Here is a 15,012-nt window from a genome sequence, read left to right on the forward strand (position 1 = left end):
ATGTTCATAAGGTGTATTTTATTTTATTTTATTTACAAAGCATTTATACTTTATGAAACACTGTTTACAACATGCTGCTGTTCAATGATTCTGTTGAAATCTAAATTCGTTTGGCTTCTCACCGAAGACTGTAAAGAAAGAGACAGAAGACTGTAAAGAAAGATAAGATGTTGAATGACTATGTTGGTCATGTTTAAATAAAAAATAATTACATGATGTAACTGCTTGCTTTATGGTCAATTCTTAATGTAAATATGAATATTTTTTAATAATGCACCAGGTTAGAGGGTTCCTTGTATAATTTACAGCATTAGTTCTTTGAGAATCTTTTCCATTATCAAAGCAAAACTGGTATTGTAACTAAAATATCGATATCGAATCGTATTGTATCGTATCGGAAATCGTATCAACTTGGGACCTTGTGTATCGGAATCGTATCGTTATCGGGAAGTCAGTGGCGATACCCAGCCCTACTCAAAACACATATTTATGTTTGGTTTCCAGGGACTTTAACTGCCTTTGAGCAGCGAGTGCAGGAGAGTCTGGCTGACGCAGGTGCCCGGTGTGGGAGAGATGGAGATGAATGTATGGTTGCATATAGTTGGAGATAGAGATGTAACGGTATGAGAATTTCACATCACGACCAAATCGTGACCAAAATTATCACGGTTATCGTATTATCACGGTTTGTTAAAATGTGCTGAAAACGTTCAAAAAGTACTAATACACTCACAGAAATCATTTCAACAAGTTTTATATTGAAAACTCAGACCCAAAAAGGATTGATACACTCACTGAAATCATGTCTCCAAGGCTGCGCGTCTGCATCTGGGAGACGGTTGCCAACTTTGGTTGATGATGGACAGTATTTACCATGTTTTTCAAAGCACTGTAATCACGGTACCACGGTTTTATTGATAATGAAAATTTTAAACGGTACGGTTATCGTAAGGAATTTTTACAACAGTTATCATTAATACGGGTTATCGTTACATCCCTAGTTGGAGAAGCCATGCACACACGCCTATCTACTGTTGTGTGAGAGCTCATGTTTTAGCTGCATTGTTTTCTCATCAAGGCAATGTCAAGGAGATATTGGCTCGTAATAATTGTGTCCGCAAATGCAGAGATTGTCTGTGTTTCAATAAGGAATGCCTCCTTGACGAGAATGACTTGCCTGTTGAATGGCAACCAATTAAATATTCCTGCTGCAAAGTCGACCTCTTAATGACAACACTGGAATAAAGATCGACTATAGAGGCTATAAAGAATAGACTACTAGAGGAATAAATGCATTTGAAATGTTTATTTAGAAACAAATAATTTTATAACATCTGTGTTTTGTTTTTTTATTACCGCAACGGTTTGATTGGCTCAGCAAATTTGTGTGGTATGGAAAAAATAAATACCAATAGTTCCTGAAAACACGCACGCACACAAACACAGACAATGCCTTCACTGAGCCACTTGCACATTACTGCTGCACAACTTGCCCTGACTGCACCTTCTACCGACAAACTGTGCTATTTTTATTCTTATTTCTATTATATTCTATTGCGTTTTACGTTTGCCTTATTTACGTACTTTCCACGTATTTACCTGTTTACTTGATAATGTACCTACTGCTTACTTGACTATGCACCTAGTGTTTGTTTTTCTTTTTTGTACAATGGAGTGACAATAAATATCTTGAATCTTGAACAGAAACCTAATTTCAGAGAATTGTTAAAGCAATTAAATATGTTCTTTTCTAGTCTGAATTTGAAGTTTCATATCAGGGTCTTTTTCCATATCTTGATGTATTTGTGGGAACACAAACTACTTGAGTGGTGGCATTGCAGAACTTTGTGTAGTCGTAGGCATATAACCAAACCTGTTTCTTCTTGATGTCCCTGAGGGCAGCAATGTCATCAGGAGCATCAGAAGGTACACTGGTTACGACTCCAGTACCTGAGGAAAACAAAGCCAAGAGAGGAGAACCCATACAAAACTGTCATTACTTATCCAGGATAGGGTTTTGCTTTTTCACACACACACCTTGGATCTGTGCATTGGACACGGAACAGCAGCACAGGAGCCACTGAGGCCTAAGAGCCCCTTGACAGTAGTTCTTGAAGAAGGGAAGAAGAAAATATATTCATATTTGAATTCTGATGTAGCTGAGACAATCCAGGAAAACTCACCATCAGACACACACATACATGCAAACAGACAAACCACGCTCATGAAGCTACACAGACCAGAGTAACAACACAGTACCGACTCATAAGAAAATAGAGGCATTCTGAGCACATTTGGATGCATTTTGTTTTGAGTGTGCCAAATATCCGCAGCCATTAGATCTATCCTTTGACTTCAGACAGCAATACTTTTGAAATTCTATATTGACCGTGGCCTGCTATTTTACATCCCAATATTTTACCCGAGGCCCTACCAAGAAGATTTAGGAGAAAGGGGAAGGAGAGATAAAGCATATGCAGTGCAGATGCTTTGCAGAAGTATATCTAGGATTTTTTTTTTACACAGACAGATACAAACACAATAACAAATTCCAAGTATCCGTCTATTGTGTTTTATTGCAGTATTCAGCTACAGCAGCACAGCTCAGATTGACACATATAAAAAGAGAATAATGCACTTTGCTGGCACCAGAAAACTGAAGGTTATGAATAACCCCGTTTTTCTAACAAGGTGAGGGAAGTCCTCACGATGGGGAATCAGGCTCTGCCCTGATGACCAGAAGAACTACTTTATCTCTACCCCAGTGTTACGCACTGGGGTGGAATCAGGCTCTGCCCTGATGACCAGAATAACTATGTTATCTCTACGCCAGTGTTACGCACTGGGGTGGACATTGAGAAGAACTACTTTATCTCTATGCCAGTGTTATGCACTGGGGTGGACATTGAGAAGCCAGTGTTACGCACTGGGGTGGACATTGAGAAGCCAGTGTTACGCACTGGGGTGGACATTGAGAAGCCAGTGTTACGCACTGGGGTGGACATTGAGAAGCCAGTGTTACGCACTGGGGTGGACATTGAGAAGCGAATCCCTCAACTCATCCCTTCCCTCACCTTGTAATAAAACCGGGGTTTTATTCATAATCTTAAGTTTTATTCCCCAAGGCTTCGGGAAGTCCTCACAATGGGGATATCGTATCTCCCGTAGTGTCCAGACAGGCTTATCGCACCCACCCCGAGAGGAGGCGATAGGTTCCTCACTGGGGTCCCAAGATCACTCGTGCCAGGCAAGGAGCTGAGACGTCCAGGAGAGAGAGGTCCAGCTCGCCGCCCTGCAGATGTCCTGGGGAGACACTCCTCTAAAGAGACATGTCTCCTCTAAAGAGGTCCAGGATGAAGACATCCCATGAGTAGAGTGCACAAAGGATATATATATATATATAAATATAAATACAAATATATATATATATAAATATATATACGGTATATAAATATATACATATATAATGGGGACATGCCGAGGGATTCGCTTCTTAATGCACACACCCCAGTGCGTAACACTGGCAGAGATAAAGTAGTTCTTCTGGTCATCAGGGCAGAGCCTGATTCCCCATCGTGAGCACTTCCCGAAGCCTTGTGGTATAAAACAAGCCTTTCAAAGAACTAGGATGTGTTAAGTGCTACATCTTACTCACTGGGTGAATGGTGTATGTTCCTTTAAGATACTGTGTACTGCGCATGTGCAGAGAGAGCGGCTAGTAGTTGTTGTCAAGATGGACGCCGTGGTGGTTGTATGCTATGTCAACCAGAGGTTTCACTAAAGACGTTAAATGTGTTTACAGTTGTCGTTGTGGTTATTCAATCAACATTGGTAGCAGAAGATGGCCGCTGGTAATTATAAAGTTCCACCAGCGTTTGACGAAAAGAAGTCCTACGAAAGTTGGAAAAATGAGGTTAAAATTTGGCGGCTGGTTACCGACCTGGATAAAAAGAAGCAAGCCTTGGCGGTTGCTTTATCGCTCACGGGAAGAGCAAGAGACAGAGTGTTGTGTGTGTCTGTGCGTGCGTGCGTGTCCACTGGAGAGCAAGAGACTGCACTGGAGATCCCCGCAGCGGATTTGAACGCCGATGTGGGAATGACTACACTTCTGAAAAAATTGGACTCTGTTTTTGAAAGAGAAGGATCGCCAATACGAGGCGTACACAGAGTTTGACCGGATCACAAGAGGAGATGGCGTTTCGATGGTGGATTATATAATTGAATTTGAACATAGGTACAACAGAATCCACAAGTTAAAAATGGAGCTTCCAGATGCTGTGTTAGCTTTCAAGCTACTCGATACTGCGGGACTGAACGTTAAGGACAAACAATTGGCGCTTACCGCTTGTCCAAGCCTCTCGTTTGTAAACATGAAGTCAGCCTTGAAAATAATCTTTGGTGATACCGTCACCTCGCCACAGAAGTGCGCTGGTGAGCTGCAAATGAGTGGAGATGGTGACGCAGCCTACTACACATGCTTTACAGGCAAGAGAGAAAGTAGGTCAGGCTCCCAAAATCAAACGGCTGCTCAAGGCACGAATCCACTTGACAGATACGGGAGAAGATCAAGGTGTGCAGTCTGCCAAAGCACATATCACTGGGCAAAGTATTGTCCACATAAAAAAGAGCATGCAAAGCTAAAAGAAGATGAGGGAGCTGTTGTTGAAGAGTGCAACATTACTTTGTTTTCAAAATAATCTTTGACTGACACAGAAGTCTTCATGGTGGAGGCTATGGGATCAGCTGTGATTGACACAGCTTGCACTAGAACGGTATGTGGAGAAAAATGGCTTGATCATTATAAAAGCGAACACAGAGTGAGTTACAGAAAATGAACAGCATAAAAAGTGCAAGACCATTCAAGTTTGGTGATGGGAGAGTTGTTCATTCTACAAGAAAAGTGAAAATTCCAGCCATGATAGCACAGACAAAATGTCAAATTGAAACAGAAGTTGTCCCAGCGGATATCCCACTGCTCTTAAGCAAAACTTCACTGAAAAGGGCAGGTGCGATTTTAGACATTGAACATGACAAGGCCATAATGTTCAAGCAACCAGTGAAACTTGAACTGACATCTTCAGGACATTATTGTGTCGACTTGAGAAATAAGAGCTACCCAGATGAAAGGCTGATCCACAATGAAAATTAGATTCTCACTGTGACAGAAAATTTGACTACAAAAGAAAAACAGAAAGTTCTGTTGAAACTGCACAAGCAGTTTGGACAATGGACATGCCTCAGTTGACAGGCTGCAAAAGCTACTAGTGTGCTCGGGCAATAAGGACGATGAATGCACCGTCATTCTCAAGGACATTGTAAAAAACTGTGAGACATGCGTCATGTACAGCAAACCTAAGCAGAAGCCAGTGGCCTCAACCTACAATGAAACTGTAGCTAGTTAGTTAGTTAGTTTTTTTATTTCTGTGTCATGCCATTTCTGGCCCATCCCACATGGGATTACAAGACACCAAATTATATATAAACATAACCATAACATAACATCCGGTTGTACAAACAAAATAAACAAAGTATATAATATATACACATATGCATGACATATACATACACATATACACACTTACCGTAAATTCCGGACTATAAGCCGCACCTTTTTTCCCGTTTTTTGGCCTTTTTTGGCCCCTGCGGCTTATATAACGGTGCGGCTTATCTATGGATAAAAAAAAAAAAAAAAAAAAAAAAAATCTCTCTTTTTTTAGCACTCTTTCTAACTATAAATCCACTTCTGTTTTAATTTCCTCTCTTGCCCTCTTTTCACCACACTGTATGACACTGTGTGCACTGTAAATAACAACACAGGTGGTGTTGTGTTATGTTGTTTTGTTGAAATGTTAATAAATGGGAGCATTACATATGGTAATTAAACATTAACTCATTGAGTGCCAGCCACTTTTGGAGAACGGACGCTCCCTGTGCCAGAGAGGCCTAAAGAGGTCCAGGATGAAGACATCCCATGAGTAGAGTGCACAAAGGATATATATATATATATAAATATAAATACAAATATATATATATATAAATATATATACGGTATATAAATATATACATATATAATGGGGACATGCCGAGGGATTCGCTTCTTAATGCACACACCCCAGTGCGTAACACTGGCAGAGATAAAGTAGTTCTTCTGGTCATCAGGGCAGAGCCTGATTCCCCATCGTGAGCACTTCCCGAAGCCTTGTGGTATAAAACAAGCCTTTCAAAGAACTAGGATGTGTTAAGTGCTACATCTTACTCACTGGGTGAATGGTGTATGTTCCTTTAAGATACTGTGTACTGCGCATGTGCAGAGAGAGCGGCTAGTAGTTGTTGTCAAGATGGACGCCGTGGTGGTTGTATGCTATGTCAACCAGAGGTTTCACTAAAGACGTTAAATGTGTTTACAGTTGTCGTTGTGGTTATTCAATCAACATTGGTAGCAGAAGATGGCCGCTGGTAATTATAAAGTTCCACCAGCGTTTGACGAAAAGAAGTCCTACGAAAGTTGGAAAAATGAGGTTAAAATTTGGCGGCTGGTTACCGACCTGGATAAAAAGAAGCAAGCCTTGGCGGTTGCTTTATCGCTCACGGGAAGAGCAAGAGACAGAGTGTTGTGTGTGTCTGTGCGTGCGTGCGTGTCCACTGGAGAGCAAGAGACTGCACTGGAGATCCCCGCAGCGGATTTGAACGCCGATGTGGGAATGACTACACTTCTGAAAAAATTGGACTCTGTTTTTGAAAGAGAAGGATCGCCAATACGAGGCGTACGCAGAGTTTGACCGGATCACAAGAGGAGATGGCGTTTCGATGGTGGATTATATAATTGAATTTGAACATAGGTACAACAGAATCCACAAGTTAAAAATGGAGCTTCCAGATGCTGTGTTAGCTTTCAAGCTACTCGATACTGCGGGACTGAACGTTAAGGACAAACAATTGGCGCTTACCGCTTGTCCAAGCCTCTCGTTTGTAAACATGAAGTCAGCCTTGAAAATAATCTTTGGTGATACCGTCACCTCGCCACAGAAGTGCGCTGGTGAGCTGCAAATGAGTGGAGATGGTGACGCAGCCTACTACACATGCTTTACAGGCAAGAGAGAAAGTAGGTCAGGCTCCCAAAATCAAACGGCTGCTCAAGGCACGAATCCACTTGACAGATACGGGAGAAGATCAAGGTGTGCAGTCTGCCAAAGCACATATCACTGGGCAAAGTATTGTCCACATAAAAAAGAGCATGCAAAGCTAAAAGAAGATGAGGGAGCTGTTGTTGAAGAGTGCAACATTACTTTGTTTTCAAAATAATCTTTGACTGACACAGAAGTCTTCATGGTGGAGGCTATGGGATCAGCTGTGATTGACACAGCTTGCACTAGAACGGTATGTGGAGAAAAATGGCTTGATCATTATAAAAGCGAACACAGAGTGAGTTACAGAAAATGAACAGCATAAAAAGTGCAAGACCATTCAAGTTTGGTGATGGGAGAGTTGTTCATTCTACAAGAAAAGTGAAAATTCCAGCCATGATAGCACAGACAAAATGTCAAATTGAAACAGAAGTTGTCCCAGCGGATATCCCACTGCTCTTAAGCAAAACTTCACTGAAAAGGGCAGGTGCGATTTTAGACATTGAACATGACAAGGCCATAATGTTCAAGCAACCAGTGAAACTTGAACTGACATCTTCAGGACATTATTGTGTCGACTTGAGAAATAAGAGCTACCCAGATGAAAGGCTGATCCACAATGAAAATTAGATTCTCACTGTGACAGAAAATTTGACTACAAAAGAAAAACAGAAAGTTCTGTTGAAACTGCACAAGCAGTTTGGACAATGGACATGCCTCAGTTGACAGGCTGCAAAAGCTACTAGTGTGCTCGGGCAATAAGGACGATGAATGCACCGTCATTCTCAAGGACATTGTAAAAAACTGTGAGACATGCGTCATGTACAGCAAACCTAAGCAGAAGCCAGTGGCCTCAACCTACAATGAAACTGTAGCTAGTTAGTTAGTTAGTTTTTTTATTTCTGTGTCATGCCATTTCTGGCCCATCCCACATGGGATTACAAGACACCAAATTATATATAAACATAACCATAACATAACATCCGGTTGTACAAACAAAATAAACAAAGTATATAATATATACACATATGCATGACATATACATACACATATACACACTTACCGTAAATTCCGGACTATAAGCCGCACCTTTTTTCCCGTTTTTTGGCCTTTTTTGGCCCCTGCGGCTTATATAACGGTGCGGCTTATCTATGGATTTAAAAAAAAAAAAAAAAAAAAATCTCTCTTTTTTTAGCACTCTTTCTAACTATAAATCCACTTCTGTTTTAATTTCCTCTCTTGCCCTCTTTTCACCACACTGTATGACACTGTATGACACTGTGTGCACTGTAAATAACAACACAGGTGGTGTTGTGTTATGTTGTTTTGTTGAAATGTTAATAAATGGGAGCATTACATATGGTAATTAAACATTAACTCATTGAGTGCCAGCCACTTTTGGAGAACGGACGCTCCCTGTGCCAGAGTTTCAGAGCTTTTTTCAGTGATTTCTCGAGGCCCACAGAATATTGTGTGATATTACTATGTAAACAATGAACACGCAAAAAGAACGATGAGACTCTTTTCTATCATCAGCAAAAACAGGTTTATTGATATAATTTTCCGTTCTTTAGTTATCAGCCGGAGAAGATAGCTTGATTTAACAAAAAAGAGCCTTTTTTTTCTAGAAGCTGAGATATTGGCCCTTTTGTGAAATTAAACATTTCAAACACATCACTGACTCTGAAGCTAATGTCCTGCTGCCTGGGTCTGTCTGGGTGTTGTGTGTTGTGTGCTGCTCTGCGTGCCCCCCCCCCCCCTCCCACTCCTACTCCTCAACTGCACACTCCTCCTTATGGGAGGTGGCTCTCTGCTGAGTTTGCTCTGCACTGTGAAGGGTGCGCGACCGTCTATGTGCGCGACATCCAGCTTTTTTACAGCTTCCGCGTGTGTTTGTCACCGGCTCCTATGCTTCCAGTTGAGAATAATAACAAATCCACGGCTGATCATGCGAATTGGCTGTTGCAGCGGACATGGAGGAGCTCAATTGTGGGAGCAGATTGGCTGCTGCTGCTGTAGGCACATCTAACGTTAAAACGCTTCATGCATATCGATGCATACGGATGCGATGCGATTTCCGTTTCCCCAAAGACTTATTCTCTGTTTTTCTCTGCCTTTCTGTTAACCTGGAGAGCACTGTCGCCACCTAAGGGTTCTGTAAAATAGGTTATAGACCTCCAATAGCTATAATAGTTGTACAGGAGATGCGGAAGGCTTTGATCGACGTCCCACCGTCAAAAAACGCATTGGACGTCGAAAGACGTCCGTGGCACTCTACGTCACTATTTAATTGGACGTCGAAAGACGTCCATGGCACTCAATGAGTTAAAACACAAAAAAAAAAAAAAAAAAAAAAAAAAATACCATTAAAACACCCGCGGCTTATAGTCCGGTGCGGCTTATATAAGAAAAAAATAGTCAACTTTGCAGGTGCGGCTTATACACCGGTGCGCCTTATAGTCCGGAATTTACGGTACTGTACATACATACACTTTTTTTTTTTTTTTTTTCCCTTGTCTTACATTGCCTTTTCCTGATAAAGAGCTTTTTTTCTCATGTCCCAGGCTTTTTCCAAATAACAAGCCAGTCCAAAAGTTTCATATGTAAACAACCAACTCAAATTATATGCATCATCATTATTAAGAAAATCAAACTCTGTTTTTATCTTACTGAACAAAATATTGCGCGGTTCACTGTAAAAAGGACAATAAAAAACAAAATGAAACTCATTTTCTATGTCATTTAAACAACACATTGGACACACCCGCTCTTCTTCCAATCTGACATACCGTCCAGTTTCGATCATAAGCGGTAAAATACCAGATCTCAGCTGGGCACATAAAGCTCTCTGCTTTTTTGATAAATTATAATTAACATAATTTTCAGTACCAAAATCATGTTTAATCATACGAAACGTACGCAGCTTTGGTTTAGTCCATATATCCTCAGCCCATCGCACCTTATACTGAGTAAACACAGATTCTCTAAGTATAGCAATGTTGATTTTGCTGTTATTGAAAAATGCCTCACCAAACCCAAAGCTAAAAAATAATGCTTGCACATCTCTTGACCAACAGCCATTAATTTGTTTATCCCACATAAAAATCATTCTTGCTAGCCTGTTTCCCTCCATATCAAGCAACCTATTCCACAGCTGAGCCATACATATTTTCCAGCGAGCCTCACCTGGTTCCCATCCCATGTCCCCTGCTATAGCTAACTTTGGAGCATATTTGTGTGCACCTAAAAAATATCTCATTGCACTGTTTTGGACTGAGTCACATATAGAGATGTTTCGTAGGCCCCGAGCCCCAGCAGAATAATCCAACACAGGACATACACAAGCTACAAAGAGTTTGGAGTATGTTTGGAAACTCATATCCTTCAGGTTTTTGCTCTTACCTATAATTCCCCCCAAGGCTCTAGTTGCTGATTCAGCCAGAACTGTGACACCTTTTTTTAAATTCATGTGCTCATCAAAGTAAAGACCCAGATATTTATATGAATCCACATAATTAAGTTTATGTGAACCAACTTTAAACTGATAGGTGCTACGGGTACATGAGGGGTTCCTGAAATGAATAATTTCTGTTTTCTTTTTGTTAATGACCAATCTCCATTTTTTACACCAGTCATTAGTATATGAAAGCATTTGTTGCAGTTTTTCTTCCGATGGTGCCAATAGAAGAATATCGTCAGCATACAAAAGAATACTTGTCATTTCTTTTCCACACATTATCCCACAACTTAAAGCATTAATTTCTTTGGCCAAATCATTGATGTAGAGAGCGAATAATGTGGGAGACAGGGAATCCCCTTGTTTGACCCCTAATGAGGTTGAGAACCAGTTGGTGCAAAATTAATTTACTCTCACACATGCTATGGGATCACAATAGAGAGATTGCATGGCTGCATAGAATCGTCCATTCACCCCATACTCAATAAGTTTATAGGCTAAAATATTTCTATTAACCAGATCAAACGCTTTTTGAAAATCTATAAAGCAAGCATACGTTGATTCAATGTTATCAATTCTATTTGTTATAATTGCAGACAGTACAAAAATATGATCAAGACATGATCTTGATTTGCGAAACCCATTTTGCTCCTCCACAAGGAGGCGCTCTCCCTCCAGGTACGACATAAGTCTCACATTAAGAATATTGGAATACAGCTTATAAACTGTGCTCATTAGACTGATCCCTCTATAATTAAGTGGCATCCTTGGGTCTTCACTGTTGGATTTTGGTATTGGGTTTATAATAGACTTTGACCACATAGATGGTATCTTCCCAGAATCAAAACAGGTTTTAAATAAATCAAATAAAATACAGAATAATTTGTGCGACTTCAATATCTCATTGGGTATATTTTCAATGCCAGTAGCAGTGGACTTACATGAGCTAGAGCCGGCAGTGTGCTATCTGCATGCCATTGACCACTTCACACGCTTTAGTGCGGGGAGTATAGTCACCACCAAGAAACCCAAAGAGATAGTGAAGCACTTTATTCACTGCTGGATAAGTGTTCATGGATTGTTCAGTGACAATGGAGGTGAATTCAACAACGAAGAAATGAGGGACACACATTGACGAGGAAGATTGGTGTGATGCTTGTTTAAAAGCGCAAAAGCAAACAATAAACACAAGGTTTAAATTACTTCAATATAAATGGTTAATGAGGGTGTACATAACTCTGGTCAAACTTCACCACATGTCTGCTAACATTCCTGGGGCCGGTTGCACCAAGTGGTCTTAACTATGCCTGGTCGTAACTCCTACAGTACGTCGGTCTTAGTTAAGACCAGTCTTTAGAGTGGATTTACGCCTGTTGCACCAACACGGCTTACGTCTGGTCTTAACTACGCTGGTCGTAGCAATCCGCGTTCATGTGAATTGTCGGGGAATGCCCTCTGATTGGCCCACAAATGTGCCTCGCGCCGTCACCCACTACTGTATGTGCGTCACTACACCCTCCCTCCTCCCACCCCCCTCCTCCTGTAGAAGCCCCTGGGGAAAATGGCGGCGGCGATTAGTGTCAGGCAGTCTGAATGAAATTGAATGTAACGTTCCCAATTCTATGTATTAAATTCTAAAAAAATTAACGCCAACATTTGGGAAGGCTAAGCCACACAACTAGTTAGTTATAATCTTAACATCGTGCTTCAAAGACGGAGGCGTAGTGAAAATAAGGCTTAAGCCGTCTTGGTGCAACCGGCGTAGCTGTTAGGTCGTAAAGTTACGACCAACTTAGCTTAAGACCAGTCTTAAGACCAGTTGGTGCAACCGGCCCCTGATGTCTGCACTAAGTGTTTGGAAGAGAAAGGTACTTTACTTCATTGTCTATGCCCACACATGGGCAACATATGGCCCGCGGGCCGTATGCGGCCCGCGGGCGCCCCCTGTGTGGCCCACGATGGAATTGCAAAAAAAAAAAAAAAAAAAAGTGCACCTGAACGCAACATGCAAGATACCTGCTGAATAAGTGTCCAAATGTTCATGTCATTCTGGCCAATACTCTTCTGTTATAGCATTTCAGTCTGTAATATGGAATATCTTTCAATAATATTTATGACTAAAAGGCTAAAAGCAATCTCATGTGTAAGAAATGACTGTTCTACATTGAAGTAGAAATTTAAATAATTAACTTGTTGGTTTTGGATTTATTTAGCTTCAAGAGTGCATTTTTGTTCTTGTGTGACCCTCAACACAGGCTTTGAGAATCCCGGGCCACTTACTGATACTTATGCTTAAATTAACCCACTCATATTCTGGTTTATTTCAAGAAAAACATTTCGGCTAGTGGAAATTCTAATTGGCTGGTAACTTTAAAATCTAGCAGCCATATTGGCAGGTGGTGAAAAAAGTTAATTTCAAGTCCTGCAGGGAGAGCAGGTGGTGACATAGGAGTGAGTGAGAAAAGGATCAAATATTGAATAATGACATCACAACTGTTCATTTAAAATGAGTTATTCCTCTAAACCTGGCTTAAAATGCCCCAAATCTTTCGCGCTGGCGCCGTTCAGCCCTCAGCAAAATCTGGTAGCGAGGACATTTTTTTGTGGCCCTCTCTATCATCAAAGTTGCCCATCCATGGGTTACGGTATGACAATATTTGTTCGGCCCCCGGCAACAATCTGGGTTTCTCATGTGGCCCCCCATGAAAAATAGTTGCCCACCCCTATGGGGATGTTCAAAGATTCAAAACTTCTGGAAGAGTGTCATAAATTGTTTGTCAAAGATCTTTGATACTGAAGTTCCTCTTAATGTCAAACTCTGTGTGCTTGGTATCTATCCGGAGGACTTTGTGCAAACAGCAAAACAAGCTAAACTACTGGACTTCGGACTTCTTCAAGCCAGAAGAGCTATTGCACTTTGCTGGAAGAATATGGATGCGCCATCACTAAAAATGTGGAAATGGGAACTTTCTGAATGTATTGGCCTGGAAAGACTAACGTACATTGCTAAGGGCAAAGGGGAAGATTTTGCTCAGCTCTGGGAGCCGTACATGTGTTTCATGAGAGATGGAGGCGGAGGTCTGGCCTGAAAGTTTGTGAACAAAGTGTGTGAGCAATGTGGAGGAAGTGTTTGATTTGTTGTTTTATCAGTATTTAGTTTGAATTGATGCAGGTTGATTATGTGTGTGTGTGTGTGTGTGTGTGTGTGTGTGTGTGTGTGTGTGTGTGTGTGTGTGTGTATACGCGTGTGTGTGTGCGTGTGTGTGTATGTTGTAAGGCGTCTGGTCTCTAAAGTTGTATTGTCACTGTAAAAAAAAAAGACAATAAACATATTGGGAAAAAAAGAAAAGAAATGAGGGACATGGCTGAAAATGTTAACATTGAAGTGAAAACAACTGCAGCGTATAGCCCATGGAGTCAGGCCCGGCGCCACGAGGGGGCCTAAGGGGGCTTAGCCTCCTCAGTTCAATTTTCGGCCCCCTCACTTGGAGAAAAAAAAAAAAAAAAAAAAAAAAAAAAATTAAAGAATAGTTACGTAATCTATAAAGGCCAGTTAGGCAATGTTTGTACCTGACATGTTTAGGCTGCTGTTTCTGCAGTCTTCATCAAATTTGATCAGTTTAAGTTGATGTAGGCTACCCCCTGAACATAGCTCTGTTGTTTCAGAATTGGCAGGGAAGCGCTATTTGCTGTGCTTTGGTTGTCACAAGGTGTCAGAGATGTAGCTATTTATTAAATTTGAACCTATGAACCCTTGAACTCCTCCTTGCTGTGAAATAAATGTTTTATTTGATTTTGAATAGTAGTCTTTCTTGTGTTGTTATTGCGCTTTTCAGAGGTTATTATAGTTAAAAAGTCCAGAAATAGGCATAGCGGGTATATAACCTATGTTTTACGATATAAAAATATCATATTAACTCATTGAATGCCAATGACGACAGCTGTCGTCAATTCAAATACTGACGTAGAGTGCCAAAGACGATGATTGTCGTCAATTGCGTTTTTTGACGGTGGGACGTGGATCAAACACTGATACATCTCTGGTACAACTATTGTAGCTATTGGAGGTCTATAACCTATTTTACAGAACCCTTAGGTGGCGACAGTGCTCTCCACATAACAGAAAGGCAAGGAAAAAACAAAGAAGAAGTCGTTATGGAAACGGAAATCGCATCGCATCCGTATGCATCGATATGCTGAAGCACGTTACTGCAGCTGTGCCTGCAGCAGCCAATCTGCTCCCACAATTGAGCCGCTCCGTGTCGGTTGCGACAGCACATCCGCACATCCACACCGTGGAGTTGTTATTATTCTCAACTGGAAGCATCGTTGCCGGTGACAAACACACGCGGAACGCTGTAAAAAAACTGGATGTTGCGCACCCTTCACTGTGCGCACAGCAAACTCAGCAGAGAGCCACCACAGACAGGA

At 41.1% G+C, this 15,012-nt stretch overlaps 1 protein-coding gene across 1 annotated transcript in view; it reads right to left on the reverse strand.

The window, feature by feature from the left end:
- lars1b (leucyl-tRNA synthetase 1b) overlaps positions 1–15,012 on the reverse strand; it is a 168,785-nt gene that overhangs the window by 136,873 nt on the left and 16,900 nt on the right. The window contains 1 exon segment of the mRNA XM_083640958.1: positions 1,874–1,950. Coding sequence (XP_083497084.1) covers positions 1,874–1,950 — 77 coding nt within the window.

This window comes from Poromitra crassiceps, assembly GCF_964638095.1.
Source record: "Poromitra crassiceps genome assembly, chromosome: 1".
Taxonomy (NCBI): Eukaryota; Metazoa; Chordata; class Actinopteri; order Beryciformes; family Melamphaidae; genus Poromitra; species Poromitra crassiceps.